Raw genomic sequence first — 23,582 nt, 5'->3', positions numbered from 1 at the left:
ATAGCAATCCAGCATGGTGACTGAGCTGGGGATGAGTAGGATCTGGAAGACAAGGACAAGTTTCAGAATAGGATGTAGAAATTTAAGTAGAGACAGAAGCAAAAGTAACGTGACTGGAGTGAAACTTTAGCTCCAGTGGAATCAGCAGAGAAACATATGTTGGTTTCAGCAGACCAGCATTTCACCAGATGTGATTCATGTAATTTTTGCAGCTGTTTTGTGTACAGATCAAAGTTTGCAAAATGGACTATATTATGAGACTATAGCAATAAAGAGTAAGTGATTCATATATGATGAAGTAAAAGCTAGAACAAGACATAAATCTAAAAAAAATAAAATGAAACACAAGACCCAGATGGTTTCTTTAGGATATCACATGTGGCTTTAAGTAAAAGTAATGGTAAGGAATTGAAAGAAATTATACTGAAAGTGAGTATTAAAAAATACTTCTAAGACTTAAAATGGGAACTGTCTTCTGATGACTTCCCTGCTTCATACTGGGGAGGGCAAGGTGTCTGCTGCTAGGTAGAGCTCAACAAGGTCCTAAGCATTTTCATTTTCCTGTGTGCTTTCTCTCTTCTCACTCATCAGTTCCTCCTGGTCATGACAGACTAGAAATCTGGTGGAGTATTTTTCAGGCTTTTTAAAGACTTTGTCTCATACCTTCCTATCCCGCAACTTCTTTTTATTTCTCCTACTATGATTCTTTTTTTCTTCTTTTTTTATAACTTTCTCATCTTAAATTTAAGTCATACACCTTTTAGGATAGCAGCCATTGCTTACAGGTTTTGGAGTAAGTATCCTAGCTTCCCCTTCTGTCTTCCTTAGATCATCAGTTTGTATCTGGTTGTTTATTTACAGCCTTGCCTCTTTTTTTTAAACCATGTTTCTTCCCAAACATTAAGGTGGACTTTTGTTGATTTTCCCACATGTCTTTAGGTATCAAAAAGGGAAACAGGAATTACCAATCCCTCTTGGTTGGGAATATGTACAAAAGAGCAGCAGAGACCTGTTTTTTTGAGAAGCTCCCTTGTCTCCTTTCAAGACACCTTCTCTCACTCTTTTTGTGAACCTTCCTCAGTCCAGTCTTCAAACATCCTTCTCTGCCCATAAAACTTAATGACAGCATGCTCTTTTGCTGTTTCTTCTTACTGCAACAACCAAGGCTTGGGAGGGACTTCCTCTCATGGTCTTTAATCAACCACTACCAGTTTCTAGGATTTTAAACCTCTTGCCTCATGCAAGCTGTCTGCTTTGTTTCAACTTAGGTTGTTCTTAGAAGATCTTGTAAGTCCAGCACCCTTGGACATCCTGTCTGAATGCAGCAGGCAGGAAAATGTCAGTCCATGCCTCTCAGTTCCAGGGGGGGGCAAGCTTTTTTTTTTTTTTCTTTCTTTTTTCTTTTAACTGGTACATAATATATTTTGACACTCTGAAAACAATCCACAAGTTCTGATGGCCCTTCTCCAAAAAAAATGTAGCAATTTCATTGCTTGAAATTCAATCATAACATTGTGGAAACCCTAGTAAATATGCAAAATAGGTAGGTTTATGAGCAGTAGAAATAATGATGCCTCATTTTATATTTGTGCTTTGACATCGATCTCTCTCATGGTTTCTCTGATATCAGAAAAAGGCAAACTTTCCCTAGAGTCCTTCTTCTCTTTCAGGTTTCTTATTTTAATTAAATATTTAGGAAAGTTAATATGCTTGAGACCTTTCCTCATTTGCAAATGCGTTAAAATGCCCTAAGGGTGTTGAGAGACAGACATGTGTACATATTCAGATGCTATGAGCTTGCTTTCTGTAGGAAACCAAATGATAACCGGATAGGATCAGACTTAAAAACATACCTGACTTATTATACACCTGTGAGTTTTGGCCATTCAAGACTGATAGGTCCAACATTTCTTGCTGGGAATTTAATGCAAATGCTCAGTTGACCTGAGCCATGCAGCAGTCGGACAGTCTGCACAACATACGTTTGGTGTTGAGTTGTTCTGCACATGAGCTGTGGTCATTTGTTTAGGATTTCCAGAAACTTGATACATCACTATCAGACTTCAGTAGATTACCACCCAAAGCAGTATTTCATCCATACATATTGGTGAAGCTGTTAGGTACAGATCAAACGCACTTTCTCATTCCTTAAAATTATCTGTAAAGACCATACGCAAAAAAAGAAAAAAATTAATGAATATTGAGTCACACCTGCAGTCGATGGTCAATTGTAATTTTGTTAGGGCCCTTTATATGACATTTGCAGGGTAATTTACTCCTTGATAGACCATTTTACAGTTTACAGGGAGTAAAGGCTTGGGCTAAAGATCAATAGTACTACAAGAGTTAGGGGTGAAATTTTAGTTTTAATTAAATTACTGAAATGGTATAGTCACCACCATGGTCGTTATTATGCTTTATATTACAAAGCTTCCTCATAACATTATGGTTTATTCTCCATACTGTAGAAGCTATAAGAAAGACCGTTAAAATGACTTTATAACATTATAATTGTTTCTGTAGTGGTGAAAGTCATGCCTATTTGATTATATCAATTTAGCTAAAATAGTACCACTCTGTGACCAGGCTTGGTTGTGGCAATCTGTGTGATTTACTTCTGTATGATTTACTCATGCTATGTTAATAGGAATTTTTTGTTTTGTCTGGATTTGGGTTATTTTTTCGTTTTTCATTCTTGAGTTAGCACAATCTACATGAGTAAATTTTTTAATCTTAATGAGATTAAAGGTTGTCTGAAGAATTGTCGATGACAGATTTTAAAGTGAGCAGGAGCAAACCTTACTTATTTAGAGCTGTCTTCTCTTTTTTCCTTTAGTAGGAAGAGTCCAAAGAATTTATTCTACAGAATAATCCATGTATTAATTTTGTCAGGTTTTATGATTTTTATTTCAGAGAAAACAAGTTGTTTGCTTCCTTAGAAATTAGGTGTTTTGTAGAAAACTGATCTTTTTTTTTTTTTTCTCTCTCACTCTTACTTGGCCTTGCTGAGATACATAGCTTAAAACTAAAGAAGTTAGGGGAGAAATTGTACTCGAATTGAGTCTAAATCATATAGTGCAGATGGATGACCCCGCTTCTAAGAAAGTGCACCTTCCACAGAAGTAATCAGTTAAGCTAATCATAGTCACCGAAACATCCTTTCCCTGACAAGTCCATCTGTATAACCTTGTTAAGGTAATCACAATAACTTTATTATTCTATCACAGCATTATTGACTTGGACTGACAAATCAGACTAAGACAACTTTTGAAAAACATAGATATTTTCCCCAAATCATAGAAAAGTGAATTTTAAAGCAGCAATGTACTAATATAGGAAAAAAAAGAGAGTTATGCCTCCATGAATCATAATGCTAGCACTAGGAGTTGTCCTCATTTGTACCACTGTTTCATTCTTCTCATTATATAGTATTACCTAAATGTACTCCATTATGGAAGTACATTCCAATAAAGCTCATTTTGAGATGTAAGAGGGCACCATTGCATGACAGAGCCTTGCAGTTAATTGTTTCCTTTCTGCCAACCACTACTTAAAATTACTTGACATGTGTAAACATGTTAACTCCATAATCTATTGTGACATTTAGACATTGTTTCCTACTTTCGTCAACCTCTCATCATCTATTTTTTTTAAATTGAATTAAGAGTAGTCATCTACATTTTTAAAGTGGTTAATTTGAATGACTATGAAGTCTCACTTTTGACTTGGGAATTTAATGGTAGCCTTAGAAGATATTACTGACTCACAGTGACTTCAACAGTTACTCATGCTGCTATCAAATAGGAGAGGTGGCCCTGCCATGTACACTTACATAAACTGTGTTTATTGGAACTTAGATCAGTGGAATTGTTTCATAGAAGCATAGAATCACAGGATGGTTTGGGTTAGAAGGGACTTTTAAATATCAACTAGTCCAAAATGCCAAGGGAAGGGACATTTATCACCAGACCAGGTTGCTCAAAGCCCTGTACAACCTGACCTTGAGCAGTTCCAGTGATGGGGCATCTACAGCTTTACTGGGCAACCTGTGCCAGTGTCAAATTTCAAGGTACACCAACAAAGCATCCAATCCATTGTGCTGTTTCTGAAAAGAAAGATGAGCAGTTTGGTTGATTATAGGATTAGGATTTCTTTTCCACAAATATCTTGCTTTGTGGCTTCCATCACTCAGCAGCCCACAATACCCCAATAGGGAGAATTTTCTGGAAAGTCAACAGCAACTGTGGATTCACTGATCTGAACTGCAGCCCACAGCTTTTATCTCTCTGAAACACAGTGCAGTAAAGTTTGCACAGTTTTACAAGACTCATGCTTTCTGAACTATACCAGTAAAAATAATTAAAACTTCTGATTATATTTTTTTTCTCCCAAGTAGAAGATGAATTTAAGAAAGTATAACAAGTATTTGGAAACTTTTGAAAACCAAGTAACTTTTATTGATACATTTTTTTACAAAGAAACACTGACCAGATCACTAGCTTCAGGTTACAGAGTTCAGTAATATCATGTGAGGAGGCGTTTTAAAGGTGACACCTCAAACATTAATTTTTTTGTTTCAAATTTGGACTGATTTGAGTAATGACTTTATAAAATCATGTGAAATAATCATAATATTTCTGTATTTCTGTAAAAAATAGGCCAGTAGTAGAATTATACAGTAACATATTCTATATTATGTTCAGAGCTGTGAAATTAGATCAGATCTCTCCTTAGAAATTCTCCTTTTCATGAGTTTCTAACTAGGACATATTCTTTGTTCAGAGATAAACCTTGAGACATATGGTCTTTTTATTACTGGTTTTTAGTACTCTTACTTTGGAAGTGTGTTTTCAGCTGAAAAATTGCTTCCTTCCCAATGCGTTTAAAATGAAACAGAATGTGAACATTCAGGGGCTTTTGTTTGGGTTCGTCTTTTCCTGTTGGCAAGAGAAAAATTCAAAAATAACAACTTCATTTTTTAAAAGGATTGGCAAGTTCAGATGTCTGCAGATGTTTACCTTGTTTTCTAACTGCAAACCAAGCACTCCCTCCCCACAATGTTCTGCATGCTGTGCAAAGACATACCTGATTACAGTAGATGAGTGACTTAAGTGCCCTCCTTGTGTTTGCACGAGTAATTGTAATTTTTTTAAGTTGGCAAAATCTATTTTGATTCCAAACAGGAAAACATAGTTCAGTGGAGGGCAGTGAAGGCATATCTGTTTTCTAGGTGTGCATGTCAATGTGCCTTTGTAGCTACCCATCTGTAGCTGTCCTGTCATCAAAGATCCTCCTGTTTTAGACCAAAGTGGTGTGTGCTTCCCTGCCCCAGAATTAGTGTGAAAGTGATCCAATTCAAAGCTGTCTGAAGGTCCTGAGGGTCTGCACTTCCAATGGCCGCTTGGCTGTATCACTACTATGCAACTTCGACTTAAAACCAAATCCATGAACGTGTAGATGTCAAGACTTGAAATGCTATAGGTGTGAAGACGTGAGAGTTATCTTGAAGCACAGAGAGGGGGTGGCATTTGCTGAGATTTTTCCCACCGTGTTTCCTGATCCCTAGCCCTGTTAGACAGCGTCCGAATACACGGCGCCGAGGCGGCTTTCCCTGGCAGGGCTGATTTCTGTTCTTCCCCACAGCTGGTGTCACCTCAGCTGGTGTTGCTTTGATGCCCACAGACATGTAGCCTGCGCCCAGCCGGCAAGCAATTCAAGTTGACCCATCCCCTCTCATCCAGCCAGCCCTCAGTAGTGCTTTAAGAAGCAAAACTGTTGTTCAGCCTCTGGGTCTGAGAATAGGCAATTACTGAAAGAGCAGCAGCAGGGAAGTTTGTGAGGGCCAGGGAGCGGTAAGAGGCAGGAAACTTTCTCCTGTCCTACTTAATATCTCCACCTCTCAGAATTTCCCTGCTTTTTCCTATCTACCGTCTCCCCCCAGACATGCTTAGCACTGAATTTGGTTACATCTTTGCTATCAAGCGCACAGATATTAGGTGACTGTAAGGGAGGAATAAGCTAAACATAAACAATATCTACTCTTCATGCCCAACTTCCTCTCCCAGAAGCTGAATGGGACATTCACATTTAAAATCATGTTCTTAAAACAGCAGCAGTTGCATCTGAGAGTAACATTAACATCCACTGCATTTATCTGTGGACTGTTTTCACAGATTTAACTAGAGCTTTACAGCAAAATATGCCGTGTGTTTATTCAAGGAAACCTTCCTCTATTCATCATTGTTCTACACAGCTCTTTACAGGACATATTATACTGGAAAGAAATTCTGCATTATATCCAAGATGTGTACAATTAAGCTAGTAAGAATATACTCATATGTTACTCATACCTTTCTCATCCTTTTTCTCTCATCTTTCTTACTGCCTTTCTTGCTGGCCCTAATCCAGCCAATATGTGTAGATCCCTAATGTTAAGGGGATGCTCGTTGAAATTAAGTAATGTGTATGCATGCTTGTCAAATCAACTCTGTAGCTTTGTAGACTTCTCAGACTTACAGCTGCCTTCTGGAATCACACTGACATCCTCATATCACTGCTTTTAAAACCAGTTTTAAAAATAGAAACCCAAAGTGAAAATGTTAGCTATATTAGCAATTACTATTACTTGGATAAAGATTCATGATCTCCAAAGTGTATTGGGTTTTGTAGATACTCAGCAGATTGCAGAAAAAGGCCTCATATTATCAATGTTTTGATTTTTTTTTTTCCCTCTGGCAAGCTGAAAATTCTTTTCCTACTATATTTGAGGAAACTCTTTACATAGTAGTCTTGATTTTGTATTCAGCAGGTATGTAAACCGATGTCAATGTTAGTTGTCCTTTTACAGTTGTGTCCTGCTGTCATTCACTACTCTATCAGCCTAAGAGTTGATTATTGTTATTCCCTTTGTCTGAAATATTATTTCAAATTTGACAGTGAAATGAAACTATCATTTCAAATATCAATATGTTCTTGTATCTTTTCAGTGGTCTTATTTTGGTCTCATTCATTAGAGCAGAATATATTAAATATTACTTGATGAAGGATTACAGACAAGTCTGTGATGTTAAAGAGTGAACGAGTCATTAGGCTTCTCTGTGGCTTTATTAATCTCTTAAAGTGACCAGATTTATATAACATCTGTTAACAGGACCATTAAGTAATCCACCTAGACTTGAAGTTCTTAACAGAGCATTTTATAGTTCCTTCTTGAATTAAAAATACATTTCCGGGGAACATGTTCAACCACATTGATTAAAGGAACTTCTGTGAGAAATTTCTTCAGAATGAAAAAAATATAAGTAGACTTAGCACCTCACTGATTTCCTTTGTCATGACAAACATGAATTTATCTAGAAGTTACTGGATATCATCAGATCCATATAATTAATCTCATCAAAAGAACTTGAGACGTTTGATTGTGATGAGTGTAGATCTGCTATAGAGAGAGTATGTCAGAGTAAAAGGTATCTTTGTTCCTGAAATAGTCTTCTGAAAATCTGAAAATTATTGGAGAGGACAAATGAAAATTCTATTTTGTGTGAATGTCTGTGAGAGTTATGGAGGTTTGGAGATGGATTATGCTGCAAATTAAATTAATCTGATTAAGGCCAGTGCATTAAGTGCATTGCTGAAGGACATGATTAATGCTGCCTTCTCTGACCACAGTTGACAGTTGTTCTCAGGAAAGCACTGTTGAGTCATTCATTTGTACAGGTAAATATAAATATACATATACTTATTTTACATATATATGTAAACATATAAGTATATGCAAATTGTATATACATAAATAAAATACATGGTATGAATATATTTATATATTTACATAAATATGTAAAATGTTTTAAGGAACCTAAAACGTGGACTAATGTCTATAACCAATTTGAAATTAATAAATCATATTAACTGAGTTCTGCTACGGCAAATTCTCTTTTCCACAGTGTTTCACTTATTCTGCTAGGAAAGGTAGGATTTCAAATTTCATCATCTGGCCTTAAAGTTTCTATAGGGGTTGTCTTTCTTTTTTTTTAAATGTGTATCAAATTAATTTTGGAGGCTGTAATTGGTCCAACAGAATGCAAGTGAGGCCTGTGGTTAAAGTATTGCTCTGCTAAAGCCAAGCTCATTTGCAAACAGCACCACAAAACTTGAGGGACTGGCAAAGATATGGTGACCTGGTATCACAGTCAAGAAACAAAAGTGTCATGAGGAAGTATATGTTTCTAGGAGCATCTTGTGTTTCACTAAAATAGAAAGAAAACAGACACCTAGCAATTCAATACACTTCTGCTGCTTATTGCATCTTGTCTTGTTTTGTATTCTGAGTCTTCAGAAGGGCTTCAGCAGTGCAGATACTCACTTCTTAGCAATCTGTTAGCGGCAGAAAGTTTTATTCAATGAGGTGTATAGGAGTTTACTCAAAAGATGTGGTGAATTAGCACATCTTTCTGGGTGCCCTTTCTCGCACTCCAAAATAAAAATTAGGATATCCTGACAGAAGTTCCATGAAATCATGCAGTTTGATTTAAATATCAATAAAATTGGGTATTCCTCATGACCTCTGTCTTTTAAGCTTTTGGGGTGCACTTGGGTCATTCTCTTTGATCAAACAGTTAAAACACAGTTGGTCCTTTCCTATACCCTGATGGATCCATGACCATCGGAGGTGGGGGACTATGGCATGTGGTGCACTGGATAGCCGTGATCTGAACCGGTGGTGCAGATGCATCCCATCTAGATTCCAGGAGCCCAGCTTTAAGAAAAGTAGCAAATAATGCAAGATACAGAACAGCTGGAAGTGCCTAGCAGTAGGGCTCGTGATTTTTGAGGCTTTTACTCTTCAGATCGCTTTCTTGTAACGAGCCAAACTTCTTAGAGGAATCTCATGTCCCTGGAAATGCAGGCTTTAACAAAAATGCGGAACATAACCAGACTTGCCATAAAACAAGAGTTGGCAATATTGTGAGCAATTGCATTGCTTTGAGCAAGCAAAGCAGACAACACAACAGCAGTTGCTTAAACTGGCCTATTAATCTTTCAAAGTGTTCCTGGATGCAGGTAGGAATATTCTGGTTAGTCTCAAAAGAGGAAGTTGTTTTTCTTGTCAGAAATTTTAACATTCAAGTGAGTTTTCAAAAGTCTTTTTATAGTGCTTTTTAATGTCTGGTACACACCCTTAAATTTAGGACCCACTCTCTCATGCATTTATTTCCACTGTAGCATTTATCTCCTTATATAGCAAGAGATATTATGTTATTCTTATAGTTGGCATAGAGAGACAGAGCACAGAACCCAACAGAAATTAAGGAAATTATTAAAATAAGCTGTACTATTATTGAGACATTTTATTCTTAATCATGCCTTTGTTCACAACTACTGTGCACAAAATACAGTTATTTGGATAATAACGAAGCTGAATCCTGTTTTGGCTAGAGGATACATTGCATCTTTTCCACGTACTGGATTATGTGGGCTTTTGGCATAAACTGTGTCTCCTATTTACATACGTTTCCTAGTAACGTTAGAACTAAAACCCTGAGAAAGGGTCAGTTTTGCAGGGTTTGTCACATTAGGGTGTCCATGGTACAAAAGACAGAGAACTACAGAAGAATTAATAGTTTTAGCATGTTCAATCCAGGCCAGACCTGTCCTTTTTAAGTGTAGAATTTCAGTCCCCATCAACATTTCAAGAGTCTTCTCTATAGGTATGTACTTCCTTAACCAGCATACTTGTCAAATGCTTAGGGGCTGTCTACAGTGGTCAGGTACTCAGGCACATGAGTCTGATCTTTTCTGCTTTAGGTATCAATAAATAGAATATTACAAAACAGTATGGGAAGAGTTTTCTATAGCTGTTTGAGGCAGCTTATCTTTGAGAGAAGGTATGTTGGTGACAAACTTTAATTTTGTGATATTTCAAATGTATGCATAACCCAATAGGGATCTCACCAATTTCATTTTAAAACAACAGCAAAAAAATGAAATAAAAATAATAGGTTAAAATGTTTTTACTGAGACCTGTAAGTCCCTTCCAACCCAAAACATTCTATGATTCTGTAATTCATATGATGAAAATGTTCACAGTTTTATGAATCTTCTGTACGGAAATTTTTTATGGCCCATAATTGGAACTTTTGCACATTTATTTTGTATAACAAGACCTTTTCAAACCTTCTTTTACCTTTCCTGGCTCTCTGCCCTGAGAAGTTTTCTTATAGCATTTGTGCTGGTGGCTGTGTATGGCCTGCCAATGATGTTTCTAGTTCTTTACTACTACAGTTACATTTCAGTCTTGTCTTGATTCTTCATTTCAGTCAAAATCGGATATAGCTTGAGTGAGGGACACAGCCATCTGTACAAACCCTTGACTTCACACAAACCTTTATCCTATTTCCAGTCTTCAAACCTTGAAGCAGTGCTCCCTGTTTGACATTACTCCAGACCTGTGTTGTTTCATACCTCTGGATCATCAGAGACAATAGGTGAGAACAATTTTCAAACTAAGTGCTCAGCTTAATCACACGTCAAGGACTCTATCGAAGCACAACAGCTTTTCTAGGCAGTCATGACTTCTTTGTGATCACGTTGAGCTGCGCTCATACTGAACTTCCAATGACAAGTGATGAGTAAGACCCATATTGATCCAACCACCTTGTCTCATGACATTTTTTCTTTTGGGCTCGGATCTTATTTCTGCCATACTGTGGTACATCTTTGGGCTGTTTCTGAGGCAGAGAGACCATCACAAAAGGGAGGTAGACCAAGGAAAAGGCATAAGCCATGGAGCTGGGATTTGAAGATGTATCTGCATATTGTCAAAGGTCAGAACTCATTTTTAGGGGTAACAAGTTTCAGAAAACAGCCCCTTGCTGATTCTTATCACTTGTTCTTGTGACTAATAGTAAAACTGCATGAATAAGACAGCAGTATGCTTTTCTTCTTGACTTCTTGCCTTCTTGTTTTCTAAAGACATTCCTCTTTGCTAGTAAATTCAGTAAATCTAATTTTAAAATTGCCTGGTTTGCAAGGCAGAAAACAGATCCATGAGAATGTGGCAAATTAAGCAATGCAGAGGAACTGTTTTTATCATTCAGGTAGATCACCTGCCTGTTTTTCAAATAAATTTCCAAAAGATATTTTGTTCACTTTTAAAAAGTAATAAAAAAATCTGACAACACTATCTATAGTCCAAGGAGTAAAAGTAATAAAAGAAAGTGAAGAGAGTACTGCCTCACTCATACATCTTTTTTGGGGCAGTGAAGGGGGTGGCCTGTAGCCAAGTGGTTAACAAATGTTGCAGTGTGGATCGATTGGGAGAAAAAAAAATAGATTAAATCAATGTAACGTTCTAACAGTAGTTATGTTTGATATGGAAATCCTTTCCTATAGTCATGGTCTGATGTCACAGTTACAGGATTTGCTCAATCTGTGAACCTCTAATCTCAGTGAGTGGGAACAATAAACCCCTAACCACACCACCCAAAACTGACTTTGCCTCTTTACCTCTCTTAACCACTCTCAGCTCATGATGCTGGGGTTACCTCATGATCTGTCTTGATACTGTGAATTTTCTCTTCCAGTGATAATTGATTTAGTGTATCACATGGTTCCTCTGGGTTAGTCTGCATTGGGTTTGCTACCACAAAGAGATGAATTTGCTAGGTCTAGTCCATCAGCCAGTTCAGACAGCTGAACAGTCCCAACAGTCAACCCATAAGCTTCATTTTAAGAATGTTCCTCATATAATCTTTTCACCAGAGTGCTCAGGATGAGATATTGACTGTATTATATTTTCAGCAGTCACTTCAACATAGTTTGCCTGGAAGTAACATGGTTCATTGTTCTGTCCCATTAGCAGGAATGTCACAAATATTCAGTGGGCTATCTTCAACCTCTAGTTCATGGGACAGGTAAAAGCCATCTGTGTAACACTGAAGCAAGAGTTTAAATTAAAAACATATAGAAAAAAAATTTGTGTCAATAGCCAATTATTCAAAAATTATCATCCCACTCAAGACGTTGTGGGAACTAGTGACACAAGTTTCTCTATTTTCCAATGGACTTCTTCAATATTATCTGCCCAGGCCTTCAAAATCAATTTGGTCAGCAGTAGTGAGAGGAGATGGAGCATAACTTGTCACATGCAGAGCAAGCTGGGATCAGAACCTGTGGTTTCAGTAAATAGCAGAATGGAAAACTAAGGTTATGCTGCCAGTGGGGGTCTTTGGCTAATAGCTGATGCTCATGCTTCAAAGTGCTTCTACAATTGAGCAGGTTTTGTTAATGGTGGAACACATAATTTGTATCTAATGAGGATTAATGTCTCCTTGAAATTAGATACTAAGGAATGTGCGTGTCCCTTGTCCATGTCAACACCACTGCATCTTAACTACAAGCTTAATTGGGTGTAAGGAATTACAAGGAAATCTACTGATTTTTTCTTAGCATTATGCGTATTATCTTTTATTACCTACTGACCAGGTGTTTGGTTGAAAGTCTTTTCTCCTCACAGGTAGAAACGGAAACTGAGTAGCAAGTGCAGAACTAGAGCATCCTTGTTACTCTTAGAAAATGGGATGGGAATATTTATTGACTCAGAATAATTAATTTTCCTTTCTAATAAGCATTATAGTATGTATCAATAAGATAAAAAGTGCTAGGAAGGGCTAGGTACCGCACAAGCAACAATAAAGTCAAGATCTCTAACATTATGCTTTGGAAGTCCGTTGTGCTCTTGCACCTTTCTGTGAATTTTCAAGTGTTGACTGCTGCCTCGTGGAAGAAACAGTGCTTCTCTTCCATCCACTTAACATGTTGTCTTTCTTACAGTTTTCCTAAGAGTGTATTTTTCAGATATTAACAAGAAATGAAAAAAAAAAAAAAATAACATGTCATAAATCAGAAACAGGGAAAAAAAAAATGTTTCTGCAGTGTGTAATCATCATGTCACAGCATTGTATTTGTTTGCTATACAAGGAAATCTTGGTGTGTTGGTTGTTTTCCTGGAGTTTTAGTATCTTTTTTTTCTTTACATCTGGTGATTTTAGTTAGTCTTAATTTCTCATTAATTTTTTGTTTTGTTGTTACAGGCACTGTACATAAAGTTTACACAATTAAACAAAAGGAGCATCATCCTTATTATTGCTCTTTAGTTTTAAAATAAACTGTGTTATGCTATTATCTGTTAACATTTGTCTAGATTCACCACCTAAAAATTGAATCATAAAATGATAGAATGGTTTGGGTCGGAAGGGACCTTCAGTGATCATCCAGAATGACTTCCCTGCCATGTGCAGGGACATCTTTCACCAGATCAGGCTGCTCAAAACTGTGCCCAATAGAAAATGTCCACTTGAAACCAAATGTAGAATTTAAGCAGATGTAATGAAATTAAACATTCTCTCGAAGCACTTAGAAAACAGTATTATTGGGACTTAAAGGGCTTACATCTCACCTAAAAGAAAGTACCTGCCATAGCAATGATTTCCAATAATGATCAAAATTAATCCTTGGGCTGACAGCTGACACAAAACCTATATATAGTTTAAAAGCTTAAAAAAGCCATAAACAGTTAAGTTGGAGTCTGCATCAGTAGAAGCGTGCTTCTTGGGTTGATCCTATGCTCAGAAGCAAACTTCTTGCTGCAGAATGGGGTATTGCTTCAGTGCTGACTGAAGAAGGGAGGATTTTGCTGCAAGTCGTACTATCCGTGTTCTGCCCACTCCTCATTTATGGCAGCTGAGGTGTCACCAGCTGAGATAGTATAGTTCACCTGCTGAGGTATGGAATTAAGATTGAGATATATGTTACGAGTTTGAAGCTCAAAAGACAGCAACTTTCTGTCCAAGATTGAAATTTAAATTGTTAAATTACTTCCAAGGAAACTACTTGATGACTCTTGTACAGAGCCTGAAACTGATTTACTTGCTATGAAGCAGCAGCATTCTTCTATAAGAAATAAGCAGTTTAAGTTACATGACCTCCTGAAGATTAGGCATTTTATATGCATTTGCTTAATGATTGCTTGTGACATTGGAAAACAGTACATGATCTATTGAAAAACTTCAAGTACCTGCTTGTACTTTGTGAAAGAACTCTAAACTTTCATTAAACGTACAGCTGAGACTAAGCCACTTGGGGAGCAGCTTTTCCACCGTGCACAGGGTTTGCAAGCACTGAGTTCACAAATACTGAAACAGTCTCAGAAGTTCACTGATATTTAAAACCTGTACACTCAGGCAAAGAGTTTTTGGATTTTCTAAACCTCTACCTCTGTAAATAACAATAAAGATACAGGTTAATTTTTTAATGCCTGGCACTTTCGACTCACTTTATGGATTAAGAATCTTCAAGAAGTTAGAGTGGAGTGTGCTTCAGCTGTTAAAAAAAAAAAAAAAATTGATTTTTGTCAGGCGTTCTTTTATTGATTGGCAGCTTAACATTTATCAGCTCAAACAGCTTACGGCTGCCATTTTGTGAAGTGATATTTTAGAGGTCAAGCTAATGCACCAGGTGGTTTTGTTTGCATTTCTAAAACCGATCTTTGTTGGGCCATCATTATCCGATTTTACCTGCTTTGAGGAGTCAGGACATATACATAGTGAAAAGTAATTATGAAAAGCTCTTTCCCCAGCCTTTATCCATTGTTCCTGAACAATAATCTTTTATAAAAAAGCAGCAAGTGGTGACATCTCTTTTGTATTTAATCAAAGAATTCTAACTATAGTATTGCTGTTTCCTTCCCTCACTGAGTCACCAGCAGCCTTGAAATATGAACATGACCATCAAGTCAAGCAATTTTTTTAATCACCTCAAAACCCAGGCATAATAATATTCCAGAAATGAAAGATATTATTTCTGAGAGGTGTTTGTGCTAACCATATGCCAAACTCTTACATTTTAAATGTGTTGGCAACATTTATCAAGTGGTTTCTCTATGAAAATTTTTCTGTGCCATTGGCTGTGAACTAGCCAAGCACAAAGACTGAAACAGGGCATAATAATCAAAACTTAAAGACCAAAAAAAAAAAAAAAAAAAAAGGAGAAAAAAGACCTTGAGAGCAAAGAAAGCTGAGACACCAATGCCAGGGACATCACAATTTATACCCACAGTTATGATAACAAAGTGTTACCTTGCCGCATTTGGTACACACTAACCCACATGGCAAATCCATATTCCTACTCAAGAAAGAGTTATTGAAACAGATGAGAATGAATATGTGTGTGCTGCTTGACAAATGGCATTTCTAGCAGCTGACAATTGTTAAAAGCACTTGATAACACTATGCAATCTCTGGCATTGTTGTGCACAGAAAGCCTTGGCTGTTTCCTATGACTATATATTTATAATTATATTTTCATTAAACTGGATTGTCTGTCAGCTTCTGATTTCACAAGACACTTTCATATTGCAGCTGAAAATTTTCTAAACCAGTATCAAGGAACAACATGCAAAGTCAAAAGACAAATGCCTCATCAACTGTAAATAATGCTCCAGCAAGTCTGCATTTTAAGGGTAAAGAAGTTAGGCAGAGCAAAACAGCAGATCACAAAGGCAGCTTTCATAGTGCTAACTAGCAGTAACAGAGACTGGCAGGATGTAATTCACCTGTTAGTCTTCAGGTGTGGCTCGAATAAAGGCAGTTAACAGAGGAAAACAGCAAGAGGACTCCTTCTGCAACTGGAATCGGCACCAAATGTCCTTTTGGTCAGGGTGAAAGTAAATGTCCACAGGCAGACTGACAGGACGTATTTTCAGAGTGGGATGCAAAGGGAAAATCAGTGTCATGGCAGTGCTCATAAACTGGCATGTATGGAAACAGGGGTATTTTGTGGGCATACGGCGGAGAAATTTGCACATGTTCTTTGCAACTACCTTGGAGTTGAGAATGGGAAACATGGAAATGTAGACCTGAATTAATTATTTAAAGTATCATTATAACCCAACTCTCATTTATCTCCAGTGAGGAGGGTGAGGTTTTTTTTTTGCATTTAAATGACGTCTGTTCAACTTCAGTGTATTTACCTGAGCATGACCTAATGACCTAAACCTGTTGTTAATTCAGATGAATTTTCCTGTTTGCACTTCATAGATAAGATGTTAGAAAATCTTTAGTACATTAGTATGTTTGACATTTTCACTGCTCCAAGTGCAAGTGGGATGATGTTTACTAAAATGCACAGATGTTATATATACTGTGTGGGTTACAATGCAACCAGTACCCATTAGGGTAGACTTAAGGCCTGATCAAACAAGCTGTGTTTGAGGCTGAAGATGATTTGGGTGAAGTTATTGCTTATATTTTAAACCCAGATAAGTTCAAGGAAGCAGGTTTCTTCACTAAACTGAGAAAATGGTTATCTGGATGGAGGGCAGAGGGGAGAAAAGAGAGCAGGGTGCTTGACTGGAGACAACTTTTCATTTGATTCTTAGGCAGCTGAAACAGGCTGCCTGGATGTGGTCCTACTTAATAACTTAATATTTTAAGTAAATATGGTGGAAATTTATTTTAGATGCTCTTCAGTACCATGGGGTAAAACTGTCTCCATTGCCTGTTAAAAACATTAATTCTTAAGTGACATTCTAATCAAGTAACTGCAAAATTGCTTTTCAGGCTGTAAATCCATGGAGGCATAAGATATGCACCATGTTTTGTACAGTACCTGGTATGACAGTTCTTCTCTCAAACAGAAGCTCCTATGCACAATTACAAAGTAAACGACAAATGTTTGCAATTTCCTCTCTCCCCTTTAATGGCCTAATTCCTTGTTAAAATAACTAGGACAAGGGGCAAGGCAAGTTGTTATCTCATTTTCCTTATAATAATTGAAGACATCTTTTATTTCCTTTGCTTTACCTTAAATAACACAAAGTAAAAGGGTTTTCACACTTCTTCCCCTCCCTGTCTCCTAGGAAACTGATCTCATGACCTTTAACATCTCAATGCACCGCTCTTGGTGGCGGGAACACGGGCCCGGCTGCATACGAAGGGTGGTGCGTCCTTCTGCCCCTGGCATCCTAGAGGATTACTCCTATGTCTCCGTGACAGGCTGCATAATTGATTTCCAGTACCTAGAGGTCATTCACAGCGCTATCCAAATACTCCTCTCCGTAAGTTCTCATTTCTTTTTGTGCTTGGATTCTGGCGGTCCTTTCGCATGCAGCCTGCTGCTGCTGGATGTCTCTGTCCTGGAAGGGGGGATGTAGTAGTTGATGGGTAACAGCACAGATTTTTAATTGTATTTTGAATTGGAGAACGATATTCATGGGCATTGGTCTTTTCTTTCCTCATATCTCATAAAGCTCTGTACAGGCATAGTCCCCAGTCTGGCCTTTTCTGGGACAGGTGAAAATTTGAGTTTTCAGCTCTCATTCATTGAGACATGTACAGCAAAGGAGAGCTGACTCATCCAAAATTAATTTGCCTAAACCCTTCTGAAGTTCACAATCAATGATGGTATTTATTCAGCTCTGAATGTAATTATATTTTACATGACACATGGCTAAGTTTCTTCCCAAAGTGAGATGTGGATGTAACACTTGAAAAAGTTCAGAGAAGCTTTAGGAATTAAAGTACTCATTTGTATTTAACCATGTTGTTCGTTCTTTCCTGGAACTCTGCGCTATCAGAACACTCTACCTCTGTGAACCACATATTGTAGTTGCAATGCAAGCCAAAAACTGCAAATACAAGAAGTCAGTACAAAAAATCTGCAGTGCAGGGAGGTGCTGAGGCTGGATGAGTTGCTTTGGAAGCAACAGCCCAGCCTCGGCCACAGTCTTTCCTCAGTCTGATGGCTGCTTCTGCTTGTGATTATGAGCTGTGTGTGATCTCCTAGAAGTAGTAGATCATTCTGCTTCCCCCATGAGCTCTTAATTTGCTGCAAATTCCCCTTGCAATGCAGTGTCATTCACTCTGCTTCAATGAGCCAGTGCAAGGGAAACTGAAGTGAGTTTGGCTTAAACAGAGAAAACCATAAATATTTCCAATACTTCCTCATTTCCACAAGAAAAAAAGTATCATGTTAGAAATTTTTCTAGATTTTTGTGATGAAAAACAAATTTAGAGTTCAGTGGAAATGCAGCTGGTTGTTGAAATCAGGAACTGTTTTCTTCGGCACTTATCAGTGTAGTGCAGTTCTGGTCAAAATTTACCAAATGACAATAACACAAATATTCTATTAGGATAATAGAATAACAACATTTAATATGTACAAACTAAAATAAATATGAAAATGTAAAATATAAAAGTGCTGTAATAATTATAAAGCATAAGATGTCACAGGCTTTCCCTTTCTTGTGGAGCGAACGATTGCCTGGAAAAATCATAAATAAATTCTGGATACAATTCATTGCAAATTCAAAATGTGCCAGCAGCTTACAAGGCTTGGCTGTGAATTAAATAGTTGCCAGTTTCAGAGGCTGCTTTTGACTGATACACACAATGTTAAAATTAACTTCCCATATGCAGAGAAGGTTTTCCCCAAGTTTTATTATCTTGCTATCCCATCTGTGATGTGTTATGATTAGCAGGGCATGTGTCTGTACTTCAGTTTCCATTCTGAATTGTTATTTAGGCTTGTTTAATTTAGTGTCACACAGGACAGAAGTCACCACCTAGATTATCACACTTGCTGCACTTCCCTCACATTTTTTGAGTACTGTTGACCCAAGGAAGTTCCCATTCATTTCGGATATATAACTGCTTACCTAATTGGGTCATAAATTTAAATTAAAAGGTCATTTTTAAAGTTAAAAGGTCATTTAGGTTGTCTTTTTTATAGTACTGGAGAACTGTAGATCAGAAGATCCTTCTTTTTTTTTCTTTTCCTAGTAGCTAGTCCTAAAAGTAGCCTATTCCTTTTTGGACCTTACAACCTACTTAATTTTCATAACATTTTTATGTAGCAGTAGTAGCGTAACAAACCATTTTACAGTGTAACAAAAACTTTATTGGCATAACAAATCATTTTATCATGCTAACCTTTGTCCAAACGACTGGGAAGGTGAGCACTTCCATTTGGTAGGGAGTTAGAGCCTCTGTAAGAAGAAATCCCTCCAGGGGTAAATATTGGATACCTGTAAAGATATATAACTCACTAGCAGCAGTTTTCCATTTTTGAAAGGTGACTTTTTATTGAAATCTTTCTTTGAAACTGGTATAACAATTTTTGTACGCACAGAATGCTGCAGTTGTGACTACATTAGACCCTGCTTCAGGGGATAAGCCTGACAGTAATTTATTTAATTCTAATGGAGTAAGGCCCTGTTCGTATTTGGTTTATAGTTGTTTCTTTAAAAAAGTAGAGAGGAAAAAGAAAGAGAGAGAGAGAGAAAGAGAGAAAGAGAGAGAAAGCCCTAAACGTAAAACCATGCAAAACTTCCAAGGTGTTTGGCATGTTAATGCTGACCAAATGCAGGATGTTTTGAAGAAAAGCACTAGTTTACTTAGCCTCTCATAAGTGTCGATTAGTATAACCTCTGGGTGACTGCTAGACCTACAGATGAAGAACACTCACAGGAAAAAACACTCCTGGAGAATCACTTGGTTTTCACTGCAGTATAAAGCCAGGCAAAGATGTGATACTGAGTGGTTAAGAGTATTGAATCTTTTCCATAGTGGAGTTAAAAACAGTGAACATGTCTGCCTAAGGTAAAGTCAGGCACTAATTAATGGGGAATAACTTATCAGTAACACTACCAAGCACAAACTGTAGCCAAAACAGTATGTTACTTTGTACAGAATATAATGAAGTTGTAATATCACAAGAAAAAGTACTCCTGGCACCCAACTGGGAGATGGATACTGTGGTCACTGTGAGTCTGAATGATTCTCCTGCAAGACGGACAGACTACGTTTATACATACAAATTAAACCTGCCAAGGGAACCGGATATTGAGGCCAACTGGCTCAGAACAGCTCATGTCTCCACTAATCGTCTCAGCCTCCAAAACAAGCTGGTGCATGCAAGCCACCCACGGGCAATAATCCCCGGGATTGTTCTCCTGACCAAAACTACCCGGGAACCGTGTGGGGAGTGTGCTGGCTGGAGCAGGCCAAACTCGTGCCCATGGAGCAGCACGGGTGATGGTGTGCCGGTGCCAGGAACACTCCCAGGCAGGTGGGAATTCCCTCCTCTTGATGCAGCCGCAGCGGGCAGACGTCCAGCAGCAGTTTTGTTCTTCAGTGTGGACCGAGGCAGGAGCTGGCAGGAATGGCCTGTTTAGCTAGAGAGATGTAGAAGTCAGTGATTTATACCAACGTTTTATTTCTTAAATCTTTGACAGAGAAAGTTACCCCCTACGTTTTTGACATGGTAGAGAAAGATATGTTTTCACATTACATCGAGTCGTTAGTGACATTTATGACAGCAAACAATGTCAGACAAGCAATATTGGTCTAATCTCATTAATTGTTATTCTTATTAATATCCCCTTTTGTGGTGAGCTAATTCCACTGGTGATGAAACTGGAGGTGGTGGTGGGTTTCCATTCAGGGGCATTCTGTCCTTTTAAGTTCATCTGTCATCCTCATGTGGGAATGCGTCAGCGTCTCCAACCCTGCATTAAACAAGATACATCTGTCTCATGTCCGTTGTTCTGCCACCTTCTCCACAGGTAGAGAATGGGGCGTGAAGCTGAGGCTTTGTCTGGATGAGGACTGAATTTCTGTGCTGTTTCTAAATGTTGTTTCACTCTTGAACGTGTACAGACAGAAAAGAAAGCTGAAAAAACCTTGAACTTGGGTTACAGATCTGCAAGGTTTGGGATGTTCTTTATTTATCATGGCAATTAATTTCATTTATATTTGGTCTCATTCTGGCCCCCAAGAAAGGTCTGTCTTTTGTGTAAGTGGTGGTGTGAAGACACCATCAGAAGTAGTGGGGTTGCTGACCATAGTTTTAGTCTGAAACTCTTTCTGTGGTGCTCTAGAGACCATTGGGGCCAAAACCATTAAAAGTGTTTGAAGGTAAAGAAGTTGGTCTTCCTTCAGTATCTGAACTTCCTTCAGTTGCCTTGGTCTGGAACATGTATTCACTCTGCTACATAAACAGATACAGGTACAGCAGTCAGTCAGTGTGGAGGCAGCTTGCATCATTTTGTAGTAGTTAGAGTTGGATGACTTCATATCTGGGTGGATCTATGAGTCTGCATGCAAGAGATGACAAAACCAAAAGTAAGTGGTCACTGTCTCCCAGGATTTGAGTTAGACAACAAGAACAAATAAAACATAATCACTAAAATACATATCCTGACAATATGTCTTCTTAGTGCACCTTTCAGTTTCTGAATCTATAAATAGTGTATACTTCCCATGTATACCACGTCCAGATGGTTTTTGAATATCTCCAAGGAGAGAGACTCCACAACCTCCCCGGGCAGCCTGTGCCAGTGCTCAGTCACCCTCACAGTAAAAAACTGTTTTCTGACGTTCAGAGCTAACCTCCTGTGCTTCAGTGTGTGCCCACTGCCTCTGGTCCTGCCGCTGGACACCACTGGAAAGAGCCTGGCTTCATCCTCTTTGTACCCTCCCTTCGGGTGTTGATAGGATCCCCCCTGAGGTCTCTCTTCTCCGGGGTGAACAGTCCCGGTTCTTTCAGCCTGTCCTCATGTAAGAGTTGCTTGTCTTCCTTAATCATCCTGTGGCCCTTCATTGAACTCTCTCCAGTATGTCCGTGTCTTTCTTGTACTGGGGAGCCCAGACTTGGACACAGCACTCCAGGCACAGTCTCACCAGCACAAAGCAGAGGGGCAGGATCACCTCCCTTGACCTGCTGGCAATATTTTGTCTAATGCAGCCCAGGATACCATTAGCCCTCTCTGTGGTGAATTGCTGGCTCATGTTCAACCTAATATCCACCAGGACCCACAGATACTTCTCTGCGAAGCTGTTTTTCAGATGGGTGGCCCCAGCATTTATTGGTGCATGCAGTTGTTCTTCCCCAGGTGCAGGACTTTGCACTTCCCCTTGTTGAACTTCATGGGGCATGTTATGCTAAATATATATACATATATATATATATATATATATATATATATATATATATACTAGCTCTTAATTCATTTTCTGTAAAAAAAAGTACTTACCTGCCCAAGAGATTCATAATTATTGTAAACTCATGCTGAACACTTTAAAAAATCTAATCATTAATATTCTTAGACTTGCCATCGTTACATTTGCAGGTACCCCTGTTTTAATTAACCAGGTAGGATGATTTCAAATACTTTGATTTTTTGTTGCTATTATGATTCATAACCATACAATCATGCCTGTCATAAAGATCATTAGTTCCTCTTATTTCTGAGGAATTAATTCCTCTTACTTTTTCCTCAGAAGTCTCTGATGTCTTATATGTGTCTTCTCACCAGAACATACAGTGCCACTTCCATAAGGAAATCAAAAACAGTGTGATCAGATTACATTATTTTTGTGTATTTGTCACCAGTCAGTGCCTCATACTGACTCCATGCAGTTGTCTCACTGTCCTGGTTTAACCCCAGCTGCCACCCAGCCGCTTGCTCACTCCCCCAGGGTGGGGTGGGGAGAGAATCAGGAGAATAAAAGTGAGGAAAACTGGTGGGTTGGGATCAAGAGAGTTTAAGAGGCAAAGCAAAGTCCGTGCGCACAAGGCAAGCCCAAGCAGGCTTCCCTCCCCACTCCCCAGGGGCAGGCAGGGGCTCAGCCATCCCCAGGACAGCCGGGCTCCCTCACACCTAACGGTGACTTGGGCAGGGAAACGCCAGCGCTCCCAGTGTCCCCCCTTCCTCCTCCTTCCCCCAGCGTTACACGCTGAGCAGGACGCCCCGTGGGGTGGGATGTCCCTGGGGTCAGTTGGGCTCAGCTGTCCCAGCCGTGTCCCCTCCCAGCTCCTTGTGCCCCCCCAGCCCACTCGCTGGTGGGGCGGCGGGAGGAGCAGAAAAGGCCTTGGCTCTGGGTGAGCTCTGCTGGGCTGCACCGAAAACAGCCCGGGGTTACCAACGCTGTTTCCAGCACAAACCCAAAACCACAACACCAGACCAGCTACTGGGAAGAAAAGGAACTCTACCCCAGCCCAAACCAGCACACTCTGTGAATTATTTCTGCCCCGTCGCCTTCAAAGAATCTGCCAAATGCTCATTAGTTAATATGAAAATGACTTACGACATTTGGTAGACTTAAATGCTTTTTTTCATCAGAGAAAAGTATAATTTAATTAACAACTGTATTTAGCACAACAGACATTAAAATGGAGGTTATGAGTCCTGTGTAACCAATTAATCAAGTGAAACATTGTGACTATTCAGCTATAGAGAGACTAAGATCAGGGGCAGTTCCGGAGTGACTTAATGAAGTTCAGAACATTGACCAAGCTTTCACTACTGAGCTGTAACTTTAAATCCTTTTCGGGTTCATTTGGATGGCTCTGTCCCTGATGTTAAGATTGCCTTCTCTATGCCATTTGAGAAGCTCCAGGAGCTGGTCAGAAAGAGGTTGCAGAGCAGTTTTTGCCTCTCCCTTAAGGCAACCAGAGCTGAGGTTTAGTTTGTATTCATTTAAATGTAACAAAAGGGCTAATGATATCAATATGTAATGTGGTTC

The 23,582-nt window shown here is 38.6% G+C and overlaps 1 protein-coding gene across 3 annotated transcripts in view; it reads left to right on the top strand.

The window, feature by feature from the left end:
- The window catches only part of NKAIN3 (sodium/potassium transporting ATPase interacting 3), a 379,046-nt gene that overhangs the window by 269,644 nt on the left and 85,820 nt on the right, over positions 1-23,582 (top strand). For all 3 annotated transcript variants that reach the window (XM_042786216.1, XM_042786215.1, XM_042786217.1), the window contains exon 4: positions 16,916-17,113. In XM_042786216.1, the coding sequence (XP_042642150.1) occupies positions 16,916-17,113 (198 nt within the window). The remainder of the gene's footprint in view (positions 1-16,915; positions 17,114-23,582) is intronic.

The sequence above is a fragment of the Tyto alba genome, unplaced genomic scaffold (genome assembly GCF_018691265.1).
Source record: "Tyto alba isolate M040663 unplaced genomic scaffold, T.alba_DEE_v4.0 Super-Scaffold_9, whole genome shotgun sequence".
Classification (NCBI taxonomy): domain Eukaryota; kingdom Metazoa; phylum Chordata; class Aves; order Strigiformes; family Tytonidae; genus Tyto; species Tyto alba.
Note: the sequence above shows the minus strand (reverse complement) of the source record. Positions and strands in the feature narration are given on the sequence as shown.